Source organism: Lissotriton helveticus, chromosome 9 (assembly GCF_964261635.1).
Source record: "Lissotriton helveticus chromosome 9, aLisHel1.1, whole genome shotgun sequence".
Classification (NCBI taxonomy): domain Eukaryota; kingdom Metazoa; phylum Chordata; class Amphibia; order Caudata; family Salamandridae; genus Lissotriton; species Lissotriton helveticus.
The window spans coordinates 258,165,116-258,186,623 of NC_136070.1; the positions used below are offsets into that span (position 1 = coordinate 258,165,116).

At 46.1% G+C, this 21,508-nt stretch overlaps 1 protein-coding gene across 5 annotated transcripts in view; it reads right to left on the minus strand.

The window, feature by feature from the left end:
• The window catches only part of MLH3 (mutL homolog 3), a 347,318-nt gene that overhangs the window by 229,741 nt on the left and 96,069 nt on the right, over positions 1-21,508 (minus strand). For all 5 annotated transcript variants that reach the window (XM_078659911.1, XM_078659907.1, XM_078659909.1 and 2 more), the window contains exon 2: positions 10,984-14,368. In XM_078659911.1, the coding sequence (XP_078516037.1) occupies positions 10,984-14,284 (3,301 nt within the window). In that variant the 5' untranslated portion in view covers positions 14,285-14,368. The remainder of the gene's footprint in view (positions 1-10,983; positions 14,369-21,508) is intronic.

The window sequence follows — 21,508 nt, forward strand, 5'->3', positions numbered from 1 at the left end:
TCTAAAGTAGGACGAATGCCTCTGTCCTTCTTCAGCACTAGGAAACAGCAGGAGTAACATCCAATTCCTATTTCCAAGGTCAGCATTCTCACTATGGCTCCTTTGCCAAAAGAACCTGTACTTCCTGCAGCAAAATTAGCAGTGCTCCTCTGAAAGCTGCTTTGATGTGTGAAGAAGATTTGGTAGGGCAAAGGATATGTAGAACCCGCCTGTCACATGTTATGTTCTGCCACCCCTGGACGAAATGACATATCCTGTCTCCCATAGGGCTGTCATGTGCTGCACAGGGCAATATAAAGAGGCTTGGAGGCTGATGTCAGAGGGGTGGCAACTGCGTTTGCTCTCCCTGAGGTCAACAATGTTGTCTACTGGATCCCCGATCCAGAGTCCAAAAGGACTGGGGCCTGTTGCTGTGGCATTGGGCCTTGATATTGTTTTCTGTGTAAAAAACCCTGGAGAGGCCCTGCAAGGGGTGAAACTGTTGGGGATACTGCCTCACAGAACTAGAGAGGTCCATTGTTGCTCTGCTTTCTTTGCTCCAATACAGAATCAGCCTGCTCGCCAAACAGGCAATACCCATCAAAAGGTATATCCACAAGTCACGCCTGAGTGTCACCAGAGAAGCATGTGGATCTCATCCAAGCATAAAGCCAAAGCACTTGTCTGCTTTGCCTATGCATTCATTAGTGTCCTGACCTGATCTAATTACATTTTGCTGCGCCCTGACAATCCTGAATAGTTTGTGCCAGGTTGGCATGGAGTTTCTCCAGGATTGAGGGAAAAATCTTGGAGACCATGTCCTATAACGCATGGGATTACCCAATCCAGCAAACAGCTGGTGCTGACTCACCGAAGGGCTTTGCTGGCCAAGAAGAACTTTTGTTTCCTAAATGCTTCAATTAGTTTGATTCTCTGCCTGGGGAGGCAAGGGTCATAGATAAAGATTTAGGATTAACTATGCTGATAAATTGATGACCTACCAGGCTCTCAGGTGTACAGCGCTTTGTCAGGAAAGCAAGATCACTAGGAGCAGTCTGCAGCATCGGGCTACCTGCCTATTCACAAGTGGGCAGGAGGAAGTCTTAGCCCAGGTACCCATTAACAGTGTCAGTCATAGCTTTGTTGAATGGCAACAAGAGCTTGGATGAAGCCTGTCTAAGTTACAAAACTTCTGTGAGGACACTTTTTTACTCCCTCAATAGAAGGCAACTGTTAGTCTAGGACTTCAGCTGTGTATTTCATGTCCACAGTAAATGAGGTTATCTCTTCATGTTGAGGGGTTAGCGGGAGAACTCAACTCAGTATCAGGGGAAGTGGCCAACCTGCTGGCCTCTTGTAGATCCAAGTGGAAATTGTCATCCTCCTAACCTGTTGATAATCAATCCCCATAGTCAATGATGGTTGACATTGGTCAAAGTGGGATTCAAAAAGTTGTTGGACCACTGGAGGGCAGTTCCTAAGTAAAGGCAAAGCTTTGTCACAGTCTGAATGAACTGAGACCGGGCGAGTTGGAACTGTTCTGGAACGTGACCTTGGAAGTGACACATTCAGCTTGGAGCCAGGCACAATAGGAACGGCATCCTTCTCTGGTGTTATAGTGTCAGGAACCCAAGTGGATCTTGGTACCAGGTTTGAAGTCACCCCTTGAGTCGAACTGAAACCAAAATGGCACAAACAGCACCAAGGAGATAATCCGACAGGAGGCCTCCACGGACACGTGTGGCCTGAAGGTGCACTAGAGGGAGCTGGAAGGGTGCCAAAGATTTGAAAAACGGCTTCTTTGAAATCCTCAATCTGTTGCAACATCACAGAGGGCTCTGGAAATTAGGTGGTGCATCGGGATCCATGTGGATATCCTCACAACTTAAGAGGAAGACAGGGAAAAATTGGCGAGGCTGGGGCGAGTCCCGCTTGACCTTATTTTGCTTCCTCTGACTTATCCTAAGACTTGGACCATGACAAAGACCTGCCGCAGGAGCCGCACCAATTGTGGGAACAAGTCTGTACCCTAAACTTCAAGCTGGAAGCGTATTTATGAGACTTCTTTCGGCGTTTAGAAACAAACAGCTTGGTTTTGTGGTACCGTATCACTTTCAGATTCATAAGGGCACACTTCTCGCACATCTTGGAGTCACGGGCCTAACCCTAACACCAGAGACTCACCTAGTGGGGATCTGCCACAAACATCTGTTTCTGACAGTCCCTACAAGGTTTCCTGTAGTTTTAGCAGGGGACATGGCCCCTTGCACATTGGGAAATAAGATTTTGTTTTTAAAAATGCATTACCTGAAAAAGTTGGGACCTAGCTCCGGATCCACAAAGGCAGGGAACGAAACTTATGTCAGTACACAGGGCTAGCACTTATTCACGCTCCGAAGAACTCTTCTGGATGCACAAGGTCGAGACAAAGCCACACAACACCACCTATTGGGCTATGTAATGTAATGTAATGTAATGTAATTTTATTTTTGTAAAGCGCGACTTACACTCCACGGAGCATCTTGGTGCTGACCACCCATGCCTAGAAGGTGTTTGGCTGGGGAGCTAGTGGGGCACCGGTAAGACAGTATCTGATATCTCTGGGGATTGGGGTTAGACTAGTGCTAAACAGGCTGAGTCTGTGAGTTTAAAAATCCATGTCTTTTGAGCCTTTCGAAAAAGGTTCTCTGACGGGATCTGGCGCAATTGGAGTGGTAGTTTATTCCAGGCCCTGGCACCCAGCACTCCAAGGGACTTTCCTCCTTTCGTGGGTAGTCTGAATTTGGGAGTCACCAGTAGGTTCACGTTGGAAGATCTTAGTGAGCGGGAGGGTACGTATCTTCTGAACCTTTTTGACAGGTAGGTAGGACCCATCTGGTAGTAGGACCTAAAGGTGATTACTAGGATTTTAAATAGCACCCTTTTATGAATGGGCAGCCAGTGCAAGGTCTTAAGTGCTGCTGATGCCGACGACTTCCTGGGCCATCTCAGTACGAGGCGGGCGGTGGCATTCTGGACCATCTGCAGTCGATGCAGTACTGCTTTACTAGAGCCTGCATATAGACTGTTGCAGTAGTCCAGACAAGATGTAATAAGAGCCACCGCCACCGTCTTTCTGGCTGTCAACGGGAGAAGGTCGAAGAATCTTCTGAGGCCTTTGATTATGCTAAAATTATTTACAACAAGGGGTGGTGATGGACAGAGTCTCTGAATTAAGCAGAGTACTCTCACCCAGTCAAGAGATCAGGGCTAGATCCAACACCGTTTTTTAGCTCATTGCACCATCCCAGTTTCAGAACCTGGCTGTATGCAAATTAGTCTGTCCCTGGCCCAGTGCATCATGGGAACAGGGCAGACCAGACTACAAAAGCCAATTCTTACACTGGGAAGGAAACAAGCTTCCGGGGACCGGTTTCTGCCATTTCAGGCGTCTTCGGCCCGGCTTGCTTGAATCCTGATGGTGCAATGAGCAAGGGACTCACATCTGAGTATACCCTTCCACGCTTAGGGTGGACAAAATTATTTACAACAAGGGGTGGTGATGGACAGAGTCTCTGAATTAAGCAGAGTACTCTCACCCAGTCAAGAGATCAGGGCTAGATCCAACACCGTTTTTTAGCTCATTGCACCATCCCAGTTTCAGAACCTGGCTGTATGCAAATTAGTCTGTCCCTGGCCCAGTGCATCATGGGAACAGGGCAGACCAGACTACAAAAGCCAATTCTTACACTGGGAAGGAAACAAGCTTCCGGGGACCGGTTTCTGCCATTTCAGGCGTCTTCGGCCCGGCTTGCTTGAATCCTGATGGTGCAATGAGCAAGGGACTCACATCTGAGTATACCCTTCCACGCTTAGGGTGGACAAAATTATTTACAACAAGGGGTGGTGATGGACAGAGTCTCTGAATTAAGCAGAGTACTCTCACCCAGTCAAGAGATCAGGGCTAGATCCAACACCGTTTTTTAGCTCATTGCACCATCCCAGTTTCAGAACCTGGCTGTATGCAAATTAGTCTGTCCCTGGCCCAGTGCATCATGGGAACAGGGCAGACCAGACTACAAAAGCCAATTCTTACACTGGGAAGGAAACAAGCTTCTGGGGACCGGTTTCTGCCATTTCAGGCGTCTTCGGCCCGGCTTGCTTGAATCCTGATGGTGCAATGAGCAAGGGACTCACATCTGAGTATACCCTTCCACGCTTAGGGTGGACAAAATTATTTACAACAAGGGGTGGTGATGGACAGAGTCTCTGAATTAAGCAGAGTACTCTCACCCAGTCAAGAGATCAGGGCTAGATCCAACACCGTTTTTTAGCTCATTGCACCATCCCAGTTTCAGAACCTGGCTGTATGCAAATTAGTCTGTTCCTGGCCCAGTGCATCATGGGAACAGGGCAGACCAGACTACAAAAGCCAATTCTTACACTGGGAAGGAAACAAGCTTCCGGGGACCGGTTTCTGCCATTTCAGGCGTCTTCGGCCCGGCTTGCTTGAATCCTGATGGTGCAATGAGCAAGGGACTCACATCTGAGTATACCCTTCCACGCTTAGGGTGGACAAAATTATTTACAACAAGGGGTGGTGATGGACAGAGTCTCTGAATTAAGCAGAGTACTCTCACCCAGTCAAGAGATCAGGGCTAGATCCAACACCGTTTTTTAGCTCATTGCACCATCCCAGTTTCAGAACCTGGCTGTATGCAAATTAGTCTGTCCCTGGCCCAGTGCATCATGGGAACAGGGCAGACCAGACTACAAAAGCCAATTCTTACACTGGGAAGGAAACAAGCTTCCGGGGACCGGTTTCTGCCATTTCAGGCGTCTTCGGCCCGGCTTGCTTGAATCCTGATGGTGCAATGAGCAAGGGACTCACATCTGAGTATACCCTTCCACGCTTAGGGTGGACAAAATTATTTACAACAAGGGGTGGTGATGGACAGAGTCTCTGAATTAAGCAGAGTACTCTCACCCAGTCAAGAGATCAGGGCTAGATCCAACACCGTTTTTTAGCTCATTGCACCATCCCAGTTTCAGAACCTGGCTGTATGCAAATTAGTCTGTCCCTGGCCCAGTGCATCATGGGAACAGGGCAGACCAGACTACAAAAGCCAATTCTTACACTGGGAAGGAAACAAGCTTCCGGGGACCGGTTTCTGCCATTTCAGGCGTCTTCGGCCCGGCTTGCTTGAATCCTGATGGTGCAATGAGCAAGGGACTCACATCTGAGTATACCCTTCCACGCTTAGGGTGGACAAAATTATTTACAACAAGGGGTGGTGATGGACAGAGTCTCTGAATTAAGCAGAGTACTCTCACCCAGTCAAGAGATCAGGGCTAGATCCAACACCGTTTTTTAGCTCATTGCACCATCCCAGTTTCAGAACCTGGCTGTATGCAAATTAGTCTGTCCCTGGCCCAGTGCATCATGGGAACAGGGCAGACCAGACTACAAAAGCCAATTCTTACACTGGGAAGGAAACAAGCTTCCGGGGACCGGTTTCTGCCATTTCAGGCGTCTTCGGCCCGGCTTGCTTGAATCCTGATGGTGCAATGAGCAAGGGACTCACATCTGAGTATACCCTTCCACGCTTAGGGTGGACAAAATTATTTACAACAAGGGGTGGTGATGGACAGAGTCTCTGAATTAAGCAGAGTACTCTCACCCAGTCAAGAGATCAGGGCTAGATCCAACACCGTTTTTTAGCTCATTGCACCATCCCAGTTTCAGAACCTGGCTGTATGCAAATTAGTCTGTCCCTGGCCCAGTGCATCATGGGAACAGGGCAGACCAGACTACAAAAGCCAATTCTTACACTGGGAAGGAAACAAGCTTCCGGGGACCGGTTTCTGCCATTTCAGGCGTCTTCGGCCCGGCTTGCTTGAATCCTGATGGTGCAATGAGCAAGGGACTCACATCTGAGTATACCCTTCCACGCTTAGGGTGGACAAAATTATTTACAGCAAGGGGTGGTGATGGACAGAGTCTCTGAATTAAGCAGAGTACTCTCACCCAGTCAAGAGATCAGGGCTAGATCCAACACCGTTTTTTAGCTCATTGCACCATCCCAGTTTCAGAACCTGGCTGTATGCAAATTAGTCTGTCCCTGGCCCAGTGCATCATGGGAACAGGGCAGACCCTGCCACAGCACCTGCTTGTTGCCTAAATGACAAGGCCTCGTCAAACCTAATCCCAAGGTTGCGAGCCGTAGTAATGGTGTTTGGGGGGACTTCTGCATCTTGTGGCCACCATGATTTGGGGGAAAAAGGTTTTGTTGTCCGAATGGTAAAATTTCGGTCTTACCCGAATTACATTTGAGATGGTGTTTTCTCATCCAGTCGAATGTGGCGGTAAGACAATCTCTTAGATTTTCCTCTGCCTTTGTTGTATTTCTGTCTAATACGAGGATAAGCTGAGTATCATCAGCATAAGATATAGTGCTGATGTGAAAAGATGTAATAAGCTCTATCAGGGGGGTCATGTAAAGGTTGAATAGTATTGGGCTCAGGCTTGAGCCCTGTGGTACCCCTGTTTTTAATGCTTTCTCCTCTGAGCGGTATTTCCCTAGTACCGTCACTTGCTTCCTGTGGCTGAGAAAGTTTTTTAGCTATTCAAGAGCAAGTCCTGCTATTCCTGATTCTGCTAGGCGGCCAATCAATACGGAGTGTGAGACCGTATCAAAGGCCGCCGATAAGTCAAGCAGAACCAGAACAGCCTTTTTTCCTTGATCCATAGCAGTCTTCAGGGTCTCCACAGTGTGCAATAGTGCCGACTCCGTGGAGTGTTTAGCCCTGAACCCCGCTTGGTTGGGATTCAAGATGTAATTTTCCTCCAGATACCTAGTCAGTTGTTTATTCACTGCTGCTTCCGTAAGTTTAAAGAGAATTGGGAGCAGCGAAATAGGACGGAGGTTTGAAAGCATAGTGGGGTCTACTAGGGATTTCTTTTGCAGAGGTTTGACAGCGGCTAATTTCCACTCGGATGGAATGACGGCAGTAGCCAGGGATGAATTAATGATGGCATTTATGCTCGGGTTTACTGTGTCCACTAGAGCATGTAGCAGCATGGGAGGGCAGGGATCAAATGGGGAGCCGGATTTGCTGGATAGGATAGCCTGGCGGGTTTCTTCCAGACTAACATGGGCGAATCTGTTAAGCTGGGTCTTTTCAATGTCAAGTCTTATGGCCTCTACGAGGGGGAGTGCTGGCGGATCTGGGAAATCTTTGGTGAGATCAGATATTTTCTGTTCAAAGTAATTAGCGATTGAATTACATAATGGGAGCGAAGGGGGGATATCTTGTCTAAGAATCTTAGGATTCATGAAATCATCAACTATTTTAAAGATTTCTTTTTGTTGGTTGTTAGAGGAGTTTATGGCTTCTAAAAAGTGGTCTTTTTTAGCAATTTTAATCATTGCATGGTACTGCCTTCTAGATGTTTTATAGATGATGAGTTCTTCCTTTCCATATACACAACGCCATTTCCTTTCCAGGATTCTTTTTGTTTTTCCTTTAGGGGGAGGGAGAACCAGGGAGCGGACCTTTTATTCCGCTTTTTGCTCACTTTACTGGTATCCACTGGCCCGCAGAATCCTGTGACCCACTTACAGAAGCTATTATAATCTGTCTCCGTGTCGCCAGTCAAAGGGGGTTTACTTTCCTCGGCAATTAAGTGCAGATTAGGAGTATCCCTAATCTTTTTCCAGTCTTTCTTTGCATGGACTTCGATTTTCATATGGTCCGTTTTGATCCCTTTCCTTTCTACAGTCAGTTTAAAGGGGACCAGTAAATGGTCAGTCCAGGTCTGGATACGGGGGGAATCAACTTTCATAAATTTGGTATTGGTGCAGATGCAGTCTAAGATGTGCCCTGCTTTGTGTGTGGGTTCTTTAGTCAATATTGTGAGTCCCAGGACACTAGTTAGATCTCTCAGCCATACTGCGTTAGGGTCTTCGGCCTCGTCAAGGTGGAGATTTAAGTCGCCTAGTAATGTAAAATTAGCAAATTTGAGAGTGAGGTTGCTGAGTGCTTCCCCAAGACTTTCCAGGAAGTCATTCTGTGGTCCTGGTGGCCGATAAATTAGAGCTCCTGAAAAGGTAGTCTCCTCATGTATCTGGATGCAGAAGCCCATGCTTTCTGCCCCCTTAATGTCCGAGAGTTCAAACATGGTGCATTTAATAGAGTCCCGGTAAATGATGGCAAGACCACCGCGTCTCTGTTCCTGTCTGTCCGCCCTCTGAATAAGATAGCCTTGAGGAACTGTTAAGGCAATTACCGGGTTACACCAGGCTTTAAGCCATGTTTCTGTCACGAAGAGCATGTCGAGATCAGTCTCAGTGATTAAATCATAAATATGCGCCCCATTTTTGCACATAGATCTGGCATTGATCAGTCCTCCCTGAAGGAGGATGTTTTTTCCCGTATTAGATGACCACGGCTCTGGGGTAAGGTATGATCTACACTTGCAACAGCAGATTTGTCCTAGCCAGTTATCAACATTTATGAATTTATGGCAATGTTAGTCTGGCAGTTTAAGGAGAGAATCTCTTCCCTGGTGAGGATCGGAATTTTCGCTATGGTGGACGAGGGTTGAACAGCGTGGCTAGCCCTAGTCCCGGACGCGGCACGGACGGGCACAGACGGGCTTACCTTTGGCACACCTCGGGTGAGCCATCGGCGCGCCCGCCATGCGCGGAGGCATCATCGGCCGTTTAAGTAGGGACGCCGCTCGCATCAGCTGCCAGAGGTCACGCCCCCACCGCCCCGCCTCCCAGGTGGGCGTGGAGGGAGAACGCGGCGTTTGTAGGGAAGGAGGACACCGCACCGAATCGGCGGAGCATCGGGACAACACTAGCCCAGTGCAGGTCAGAAATTGGGCAGTGGAGGGGAGTGAGTGGAATGAGAATTCAAAAGCGCTAAGAGGCTGCGCAGCTAATCTGCCTAACCCCCGGCTTCAGCCTCAGGGGGACAAAGTAATAGTCACAGTTAAAAACACACAACTCAAAATAAATGCGGAGCAATTTAAAATCAGCGTAGCAGTGCTGCCTAGCCCCCGGCTTTCCGCCTCAGGGGTACGATAGTGGGGCGAGTCACCAATCACTCGATCTTAAGTAGGGACGCCGCTCGCATCAGCTGCCAGAGGTCACGCCCCCACCGCCCTGCCTCCCAGGTGGGCGTGGAGGGAGAACGCGGCGTTTGTAGGGAAGGAGGACACCGCACCGAATCGGCGGAGCCTCGGGACAACACTAGCCCAGTGCAGGTCAGAAATTGGGCAGTGGAGGGGAGTGAGTGGAATGAGAATTCAAAAGCGCTAAGAGGCTGCGCAGCTAATCTGCCTAACCCCCGGCTTCAGCCTCAGGGGGACAAAGTAATAGTCACAGTTAAAAACACACAACTCAAAATAAATGCGGAGCAATTTAAAATCAACGTAGCAGTGCTGCCTAGCCCCCGGCTTTCCGCCTCAGGGGTACGATAGTGCTTTTAAGATCTTACAGATCAAGTCTTGTGCCTTCGGATATTCAGAAGGTGAGGGGTCTGTGGCTTCCAGTATCCACCAGAAATCAAGATTCTATGGAAACCTCACTATGGTCCTTTTGTTCTGTACATGCCGATAAGGTCCATAGCACTCAGAAAATGGCTGCAAAAATATCCTTATACAGCACCGACCTAAATAAGGCTTTTGGGAGTAGAATTTTCCACTTAACATGTCTACAAAACCAAAGAATTTATGAACACACTCCCTGCCAATCTAGAACTAACAGTAACTAGACCGAAAATTAAATATGGGAATTCTAATGGGGCAGCTGAGCTATTTTCTCTGGGCATATGGGTCTTAATGTTTGCTTTCTCTTGCTTAGCCTGTTAATTTTCTACTTCAGATTATTTTACGAAAGATAACTTATTTGTTCCTCAAAGCATTTAGCCCAAGTACAGTTGTGAGATTTGATAGGCAAGATGTTAAAAATAGAGAAAGGAAAACGCTTGAGGGTAAGACCCCATACTTAAGTTGGTAAAGGGGTGTGACAGTGAAGAGCGGTCTCTTATGTGAAGAAGGAAAGAGCACATCTGCAGATAATCGTTCCTATAAATATTCTGCACAGGGCCATGCGTCAGGCATAGGCTGTCAAGCCTTTCTTTGTTCTACACTTTCCCAGTCTACATTCTAGGAAGGTTTAAATGCTATGAAAAAAGCCACCAGAACGGGGGACTCGCTTTAGCTGTTCTCCAGGTGAAGAGATAGCGAGCAGAAAGTGCCAAATAAAACCACAGTGCAAGAAAAACTGTTAATGCAAGAAGATATCACAACTTTTCCAAAACTTTGATAGCTGACAAGCAGTTAATAACACAACAAGCAAGAAATATGGCACTTTTCTTCAGATGTGCCACAAGAGAATGACACTTGTAAATGTAAATGTAGTGTACTTGTATAGCGCACTAATCGACCCCAGCTGGGGTATCTCGGCGCTTGTACGAATACCGCTGTGGAACCCTTCCTGGCTTTTCCCTGTGAAGTGCCCACTCCTAGGCACCCACAAGGTGAAGCCAGGCATCCTAGCGTTGTGGGGGCCGTTGTGGAGATTAAGCAAGCTATTGCCCAGAGTTGCAGAGTGGGACCCATGATTAGAATAGGCACCGAGGCGAGAATTATCAGGTCCGAGGAAATTGAGCCCAAGACCCGCCGAGGTGGGAATTGAACCCTGGTCCCGGGCTAGACCTCTGCATCAGAGTCTGCCGTTCTAACCATTGAGCTCCACTTCTCATCTACAAGATAACAACATGTCTCTTTCCGTCCTGAGACAGTCACCCCAGCTGGATTCAGATGTAACAGTATTTGAATGAATTGTTGGTTCATAGGGAGAGTTCGCTCAGGTGAGTGTACCTTTCCCTAGGCAGAAGGATAACTTGTTGGTAAACAGCCATTAAAATTCACCTCATCAAGCTTGCCAGTCAGATTACAAGTAGCTCCTTATACTCATCATCACACAATTAAAAAAGTCAAACAGTACATACCGCTTCTGGAGACAATATTCACAGCCAAAGTTGTTAGGTCCTTGGTACAAGTGGCACGACTTTCTTCTACTGGCGCAGTGTAGCTGCTTAGTCCAGTTGCTGTATTGATATATACTGTCCGACCAAGCGACGCATCAAAATGCTGCAGCCAACCTGAAGAGCAGGGGTTTGGATTTTCATTTACCCTCAGAGAAACCATGTCAGTTGTATCATCATCCAAGTGATTGGAAAACAGATCAACATGGCCTTCCGTGGCCTTTGAACTCGCATTTAAAAATGCAATCTTACCACATGTATCTTCATTTTCACTGTTCGGGCAGAGCTTTGAGCTCCCCACATCTAAGCTGATGCTCCCACTGGATAGGTCATTGTCTGTTGCATTAACAAACATGGGTTGTTTGCTCAATCCTTCAGCGCCTGTGTTCTCTGCACCATGGTAACGTTTCTTGTAATAATCAATCTCCTGGTTGAGCCTAGAGTTATCACTTCCTGAATCTCCATGAAACAACTGGAGCTTTTGGCTGGCCTGGGTATCGAGCTCCTGTTCTAAGACATGCTTGCATATCACATTGTCATTTGAATCCATCAAGGGTGCATCTTTAAAAGTATCCTTTTTTTCAATAACCGGAGTTTCTGTATGGACACCCCTCATTTTGGACAACTTTGAAGCTAGTGATCTCAGGGGGATGGTCTTAACAATGACTGATTGTTTGGACTGAGTATAATCATGCAGTGTCATGGGGCTCTCCATCACATGCTCATGTCTCAACATTACCACTTCAGTAGTGCTTGGAGGTGTCTCCACTATCAGGTCAGAGTTACCTTCTATTAAAGGAGCAGCAGCAATATTACTTTTAGCGTCAAGAGTCAGAGTTGTATCAAGGCACTGAATGGATAGTCCATTGGTGTGGAGAGGTAGGATATGTTCGGGTTCTGCACATGAGAATTTGGGGGCAATGCAACTTCCATTCTTGTTGTCATGAGTTAATGAGGACTGTGGTGATGAATTCTGCATATTTCCACACCACCTCCTAAATCGCTCCAGTGATCCCAAATGAGCACTCAGGGCAAGCTTTCTGCTAGCTCTAGGCTTGGCAAAAATAGACTGCGTTACTGTGCTCTGGAATATGTTTTCTGTGTTCCCTTTATGCGAAGAACAAAATGTTGAAGTCACAGAATGTGACTTTTGTACGGGCAATCTCACATTACTGCCACTCCAGCTGTTATAGCTGCAGCTCTCTTGTGCATGAATTGTGCCTATCCTGTTGTCATGGTCTTCTCTCTTGCTATCCAAATTAGAATTTTTATTTGTCAAACCAACTGCAGTGTTAGTGACACTAGAACAGGGTTTTCTGATGCTCATACTGAGGCCCAAAATGTCTTCAGCTGATTTGTGTGTTTGGTTGATTTCTTTAACTGGATTGGAAGCAAGATGAGTTATGAAGCCAGTCAAACACAACCTGTCACGTATTGGTCTGGCTCCAAGACTGCTTCCCTTAAGGGTAGACCCCTCATGTGGCCCTGTATTCTTCTTCAGCATATCACATTTTTCCGAGGATGCCAATTCCAAAGGAGTACTGGGCCCAGCTCCCATTTCAAAGCCACACTCACAACCTAGTTCAGCACCTTCACTCACTTCCGGGTAGCCACCGACGTAAACATCCTCCGGTTTACCAAGAGTGTTAAAAAGCACTGCATCTCTAGAGGTAGATAGTGTTAATTGTACACAGTTTTCTGTTCCTTTACAATTGCTTTGCTCCGAAATGTCAGACATGGCTTCTGCACATGGGACCTGGTCAACTGGGCTATCTATTGAAAGAGGACATAATTTAATGTTATGCTGTACTTCCCTTTTATCCAGTACAGTTTCTTCTCCTTCTGAAACAAACATGCTCAGTTTTTCGCTCTGAACTCCCTCCTTTCCCTGCGATAAAGGCTCACACAGACCCCTTTGTTCAGTTTCTACACATACATGGGTCTTTTTGTCTGGAATTTGAATTACTTCTGTGTTAACATCAAGAGTCACATTATTAAGCAATTTAGATGTTGCTAATTTCTTCCTTAAAACATCTTTGGATTTGAGATTAGCAAATTCAAAGGAATTGATAACAGTATCACATCTTTCCCTAAAGGTTTCCTGAACAGGATTTCTGCAAGGAACGATGGGCTGAATGTCAGTGTTTGAAAGGGTAAAATCATTCTTTTCATTAAATTCTGCAATGTCGTCATTAGAGGGCTCCATAAATAAGTGCTCGCGGTTTAAAAACATTTTGGTCCCTTCCTCAACACACTTCAGAACTCCATCCCAGTCTCTGAACTCAATAAGAGTCTTTGCAGGCTCAAGGCAAATGTCGTATTCACAGTAACTGCAATTTATATTGATAACATAGATCCCATGAAGTTCTGGTCCAGCGCGATGTCTTGAAGGGCTATTCTGCTTGCCAGGAGGGCCAGTTTTTGCCTTACATATCACACTCTCTTTTCTTAACAAAAAATCAATCAGTTTATGCAGTCTCGTCTTCAGCACCAGCCTTTTGTTTACATACAAAAACTGCATGCTCTTGTTATAATGGCCCTCACAACTTATGTACCCACTGAGTGCAAATCCGCGATACTCAAACTGTACAGGTCGGAGCTTTTGGGATTTAGACAGACCATAGATTTGACAAAAACGGGAACACACGTCCTTGGTTTTGGGGAGCTGAAGCAACATGGAACCTGCAGCATCATTACGCAATGAAAAGGAAATGGAAGGGTACATAAAAGAAATGGCTTCCACCTTCTGCCGTGTCCTTTCTAACTCAAGAACATGGTCAAGGCACTGGCGCCGCACAGGGAGGTTGTAGAAAAGGTTACAGATAGTCACTGTGGTGCCTACACTTGGCCTGCTCACCTCTGCTTCACAGACTTCCAATGCTTTCCCGTTCTGAAACATCTTGGCAAAAGTCTTTGCTGACTTGTTGGATTTTGACAAGATCTCCACAAGACTGGACATGTTTGCTATGCTTGCCACTGCCTCACCTCGAAATCCAGAGCTATTTAAGTTCTCCAAATCTCCAACCGAATGGCATTTGCTAGTGAAGTATCGCTTCCCAACTAATTCCACATCTTCTCGCGACATCCCAGTGCCATTATCAACCACTTGGATTCGAAAAGCTTCTATGTCTACTCGGATGGCCACACATGAGGCACAGGCATCGGTGCTGTTGAGAAGGAGCTCCTCCACACATTGCCCAAAAGAACATATGGTCACTCCAGAGCGCAGACGAGCTCTCACTTCAGCAGGCAAACTTTGAATCATAGCAGGTCAGGCTGGGCACGGAATCTGCTCAACTCTCATAGTTCAGTATTCAATACATACCCCAGGCAGATCACTTTAGAAATCCTAAAAAATAAACACATTTAAAATAGTTTTAACAATTCCTCTTTCTAAAACAAAAATACATATTTAAGTTATTGTAAGAAAATCACCTTAATTCAGTTTCCATTTGGTTATATATATATATATATATATATATATATATATATATATATATATATATATAATATATATATATACATATAATTACACACACAGACTCTCCGACAAAGTACGATAAACCCCAACCACAGTGTCCTGCAAAGTAGGTAATAATACTCACCATTGCGACTGTCACACTCCTAAACCTCTAGTTCCCTTCCCTATTCCTTTATTAATGTGGAAAGTCTGTGTCCTACATAATGACAGGTTTACCAGAGCAACAGGAACTATGAAAACATTGACAGACAGTTCCCTGCCCATAGTAAGCTTGGATTCAACTACAAATCTTTCTTTCCAGTGCAAAATAATCATTAAGGACCAGCTAGGTATATCATATTATGGAAGGGGGACAACCAAAGGACTAGGATAGAGTAGTCACAATGGTGTGCACAACTTTGTTACCTACATAGTTCCTCTTATTCCTCTTAGGGTGCAGAAAAAGTGAAGCTATGAATGGCATCGAGGCTGGAGAATTATATTTGCAGATAAATATTTTTTCCAGAATTGGTGCATTTATATACTCATGTGCTTCTTTACAAACTGTAGTAGGCAGGAAACACCTGGAAGGCAGGCAAAGGTGCTTTCTTCATTTTAGCATGCTTCAGGAGTGTCTGCCCTGGATTCAGTGTTCCTACAGAAGTAGCGGCAAAATACTTGTATTACCCCTCTTTTTCAGCATTTACTTGAAATAGTTACCAGAGCTATTAGAAACTTAACACCTACCTCATTACCTCAGACCAATTCATGATACAGAATCACTTCTAAGTAAACGCTTGAAAAACTGAAATACTCGATTGTGGTGAATGGAAAAAAGGGGATTCTTTATAATTCCGAGTGCACACACTGGGACCGCCACCAAAAATAGTTAAAGAGATACGAAATCTTGGAATTATCATGGACTCTGCACTGTCTATAAACATATAAGCACACCAACTACCCAAATGCACCTAATCCTTCATGAAAACCCTTTGACATAGGTTTACAGATCGCAGAATTAAAGCAAGAACATAATTATTCCTCTCAAAAGTAGACTTCCAAATGTATCCCACTCTCAACTATTAGAAGGCTATATAGAATGCATAACTCATCAACAAGACTGCTATTCTCTCCTGAGACCACCTCTCTGCTGTGCTTAAGGCTCGAAACTGGCGGTCAGGTGCAAGGCGATACTCTTTAAAGTTATTATGCGTCACCATAGAGTGAGAAAATGATAAAGGACCAACACCACCTCGGGACCGGACATCGCCATTGCCATTCCTCAAGGATACAAGATCTCCAGGAAGGACGGCCCCACCCGCCCGGGAGGAGGAATCGCCATTGTCCACAAATCTACCCTCCGCCTGAGCACACTCCCCGACGATCCCACAGACCTGATGGAACACCTTCACTTCAAGATACAGGCCAGCCCTACCTCCACCCTCCGAAGAACCCTTATCTACCAACCCACTGGACCCCGCAGACTTTTTGCCAACTTCATCATGGACATCATAGCCCCACATGCCATCGCGTCCACCAACTACACCCTACTGGGAGACCTCAACTTCCACCTTGACAACCAACTGGACCCCAACACCACATCCCTCCTGGATAACCTCCACAACATTGGACTCCACCAGATCGTGACCAAACCCACGCACTCAGGACACACCTTCGACCCCCTCTTCACAACAGGAAACTCCATCACCTTCAGCCACACCCCTGAACTCCCATGGACTGACCATCGATGCGTCCACTTCACCTTCAGAACACCCACCATCCACAGACACCAGCACCTGCTACCACGAAGAAACTGGACCAGAATCACCAACGACCAGCTAACCTCATCACTCAGCAACTCCGCCCCAACCATCGCAGAAAACGACGACCCCCAACACCGCAGCCCGAACCCTGCACTGGTGGATTGCCCCCCTCAAGAAAAACAACACCCACGCCAAGAAAGCTAGATGGGTTACCACCGAACTTCGAGAGTCCAGACGCACTTGCCGCCACCTCGAAAAGGCCTGGAGAAAAACCAAATCCACAGAAGCCCAGAACAACTTCAGAGCCGCCACCAACGCCCACCACCAACTCATCAGAACAAGCATTTGCAATGCAATAGGTCTCGCATTTTTGAAACTTTGACCTATTGGTATTGTTAATGACAATGCTTTTTAGGTCGAGCTGGAGTGCATCCGATAGGATGCTCCAGTTCGACAACTTTAGTCAGCCGTCTCGGGGGAATTACAAGCTACAAGCTTTTCCTTTGGGATTTGGGTGCGCGAACGCGCACGTCCAGCCCCGCGCCGCGCCGTGCACATCCCCGGCTCCGATTTCTTGAAGTTGGCACAGGCACACATGCGCGCGCATATACACACACAGACAGACAGACACTCACTCGCTCACACACACCCCCTCCCCCTGTGGAAAAGTAAATTTTGCCATGTTCTGTGTCCCTACGTGTTCCCCATCTTATGTTATGTGTGCATGATTAATATGCATATGTATTCCCCATGATCGATTAAAGACGCAATTATAGTTGTGTCCATCTCTAGTATGCCAGTTTCCAGTCCTCGTGAATACAACGAATATTAGGCCTATGTAAACCTACGTTGCCACGTTTCTCAGTGTGCACGTTATTTCATTGAAAAGTCCCCGTTTCTAGGCCTCAAAGGGCCCGGACTCAGATTCAGCTCCTGTCTCCTGAACCCTCGCTGAGGAGCGATACAGCCCCCACCTATATCCCTGACCCTTCGCTTACTTCCTGCCTCACAGTGCCCGGCTCGGCCTGGCTCTGCCTCCAGTCTGCCAAGAGTATGTTATGATTCTAGTTATCAGTCCAGCCCTCCTTCTCTGCATTCCTAAGCTACTGAATCGCATCAATAGTTTCAGTCATCGTCTAGCCTTTACGTCTCCATGTAAGAGAAATACTGTATTTATGGTCATTTAATATTCCTCAACACACACTACATGTAGAATAATGCATGCACCAGTCTTAGTGTCTGTTAGCCTTTACCCTGATAACTTTTGGATTCTATCAATATGTTCTCTAAACATCAGATACTAGATAGTGTTTAGGTACATGTCGCTCTGACTCTCCAGACTTCAGTCTCTCCTTCTAGCGCAGAAGTCATAGCCCCCAGCTTCTCCCTGGTAACACGTCATTGTCAGTTTGCGCGCACCACTAGGTTAGAGGTCCCGGCTCCTTAGGTAGCCCCCTCCATGTTTCCGCCCCATTTATGACATATTCCGTTACGTTTACATCACATGTCTATGTTCACGCCTCTTGTTACACCTACTTTCTGCCTTATCTCTCGCGACTGTTACAGGCCCCACCCACTGCTACGCCTACTGTATGTACTGTAATGCAATTGTTTTAACTATATATACTTGTGTACTGTTATTAAAAGCTAGCGCGCTCATTCCAGATCCTGCCCGGCAGCTGCCGGGCCCTGCCATCCTATGCCCGTGCAGGTTGTCCTGTTCCTGTCCTTTATGCTGTATTAAACCTGCAAACTCCTACTACCTCGAATCTTGACTCTTATTTATTGAGCTATCTGTTATTGTTATATCTAGTCAAAAATAGAGGTATTATTTATTTATTTACCACATAATGGCGCCCGAACAGGGACTTGCCCTTTCCCCACGCGCCGGTGAAGCCACGCAAGCCCCCTGATCCTCTGCAGCCTTGACGGAACCATACCGTGCACGTGCAGATATTTCTGCTTCAAGTATCCCTCAGGCCCACGGAGGAGACGGAGGTTGCGGTCCAGCATCCAGACGAGGCGGTGGAGGAACGCGGCGAGTCCCGACCAGAGCCCAAGCCGAGAGTCCAAGGTCCGAGGTATCCGGAGGTCCACCCGTAACAGAAGTCCGAAGTTCGTCCGTCCGGCGTCGTAGCAGTCCAGTCCAGTCCGAGGCCTTCCGTTCTTGCTGCCCGGTGAGTACCGTTGCTGGGGTAGTATCTAGATAGGGTCAATTGCATTGTCTCTGGTCCGTGGGTTTGGGTACACAGATCCAACACGAAGTGTCCACTTAGGTGGATGCGGGTCCTGACGTGTCTCTTTATGAGACCGGTAAGTTTCGTACTGTTTTAGCAGTGCATCTAGTTTCTGTTCTAGTCCGTTCTGTTCTCGAGAAATTCATGCATTCTGTTTTCAGTATTCCAGGTAGTATTTTGTCAAAACTGTTATTTTAAATGTCATTCATGTATTTCAATGTCGTGGTATGAAAGTGGTGTAATTATTGTGTTCATTGTGTATTGTATTGTGTCTAGACTCCAGCCCAGTCATGCCTTTGTTTTCCAAATTACGTCAGTTAAGAACTAGGAAAGGTCTGTTAGAAGAAGCAGTTCCTGTCCCGCCTAGGGACAGTCCAGGTCATTTTATGTATCAAAAGCATGGCATAAGTGCCATATTGTATCTAGATTTATGGGTGGAGTACACCAAACAGTTAGAAGAAAAGTATAGATGGCCCGTATCGGGTACATGGGATGCCGAGTGCATCATGCGAGTAGAAGAAGTATTATGGAAAAAGAAAGCCAGACAGTCACAGAAAGATGCCATTGAGTTATGGCGCAAAGAATCTCATAAAAGAACCGAAAAAGAAATCAGAAAGTCAGAATTAAGTAGAGAAACCTCAGAAAGAGCCCAAGAAAGGGAACTAATCGAAATAGGTGAACGAGTTAAAACCGAACAGTCAGACAGACAGAGGAATGCCCTCATTAAGGGTATGTATCCTCTTCTTGCCGAGGGCTTGCCAAAAGCAACCCCGGAGGCATCCAGTAATTTTCCGCCACCCTTAGTTCCGACCAAGTTACGTCACAAACCGACCGCAGCTGATATTTTTCTCTCGTCCTATTTGGACGACACAGTCCCAGAATATGCAAATCCTGTTCCACCAGCTCCTGTAAATAATGTAAATCCTGCTCCTCCAGTCACCGGGGCACCTGTTGCAGTACCTGCTACGGTACCCCCGGTCCAGCCCGTAGTACAAATTCCCGCCACATCAGTCACTCTGCCAGCGCGAAGAGTATCAGTCGACGATTCCAGTTTAGGGGCCGCGGGAGGAGGTCCTCCTGGTACCCCCCCGCCAAATAGACGTTTAGGAGCAGTCGAGTTACATGAACGTGCGTTACAGCGTACGCCCAAATATAAGACTATTGCAGAAATCAGGCGACTTCTTACTGAATGCTGTTATGATCCAGTCCCAGGCGAGGATAGTATGGTTATATATTCCGTACGTATAAGACAGGTGTCCGAGTATTTGGTCACTCTACCGAATATGAAAGAAGATCTAGACAGAATGTATCGTTTCATTCGTACAGGACAAGATCCAGAAAGTATTGCTGAAGTCATGTCTCTCAGGAAATCTGAGATCCAGTTTATGCTATTAAAGTTTCTGATCAATTGTTTAATTAGGGAACAAGATTCCCCGACTAAAGATCCGACCGAAATGAAAATTCTGACAAAGTGGAGTGATAATATAGCCGAGGGTAAGCACAAGACACTCAATAGTATTGAGAATATGTACAAGAAAATTCGTAAAGAAATAATAAGGTTACACGAACCACGCAAAGAAGCTCTAGGAAGCGAGAAAGAAAATGACTCTTCTACTGAAGAGGTAGACGATGAGAATACCGCCAGAATAGCGTATGTAGGTAAATCTAGAATTCCAGACCGACATTTACGCCTAGAACACAAGAAAACTGTTCCTCTTCCAGCACCAGAACAAGGTTCTCTAGAACAAGTATTTCAAGCTACCGATCACATTCTGAAATCACGAATTGGTTATAGTGAATTAAGTACCATGCATGAACAAGAACTAGCCCGATCAGCAGTCCGATGGATTACTGATTCTACCACTTTTCCAGACGAAATAGTGGCACAAATGTTTCTGAAACTGCCCCCAGCCGAGCAGCGACTGGTGGGTATGTATATGATCCAGCACCTCATTACATTGTATGAGGGTCAACATTCTGATCCAGGCCCGTTACATGATATCCTGAACGAGCTACTCCAGTATAGATGGAAAGGTTTAGGTACCGATTTAATTAGTGTCATTCTAGAACAGCGCCATAAATATAGTATGTCTTTGAATCCACATTTTGTTCATGTCTCACCTCCAGAAAGTAAACCGTTTTACATAGACAGACAGCATCCGTTACGAGAAGTACACCCAGTTAGGACAACGGGTGGTGAAATGCAACGAGTATTTGTTTACACCCCAGTTACCAAGATGGAACTCTTAGAGATGAAGAAATTAATTCCCTGTCACGACAAAGATCCAGCAGGGTTCCACCGAGAATTAAAAGACATGCTCCGTATGGGAGAATACACGTATCCAGATATTATTAAAATGTTAAAAGTCCTGTTGCCTGCGGGCATATACGAAAAACTCAAGGAAAAGGATTGGGAGGTGGGAGAGAAAAAGATCGATTGGACAGCTCTAGAAGCTGAAGATAAGATACGAGTACCAGGTACCGGTCTTGGAGACAAATGTAAAGAATTACCAGAATTATTAATACAAGTTTTACCTAGATTATTAGCCACTAAAAAGGAAGACTGGGATGCAATCTCAGCCTGTAAACAGAAACAAGACGAAGACACTAGTGATTTTTATTCTAGATTTGAGAAATGTTTTATCATAAACAGTGGTTTGAAGACGAGTAGTGAGTCATACCCTCATCTTTTTGTTACTAAACTAGTCGAGAATTCAAGTCCACAAGTTAAGAATCGAGTTTTGAAAGTCGAAAGTACATGGCAAGCTAGTACCCCGTCCCAGATGTTACAGATGCTCCAGTATCACCAGAATAGAATCAGAGAAGAGCAAGAACACGAGAGAAGACGTATGAAAGACACGAAAATGAAAGTACTAGTTGCACAATCTGTTCCACAAGACAGTCAGAAGAGGGGTCCGAATCAAGCCAGTCATCCTGCAGCTCCCGTTAAAGGGACATGCAATTATTGTAAACAGCCAGGTCATTTTATAAACGAGTGTGCAGTTCTGAAACACAATATAGCCACTGGT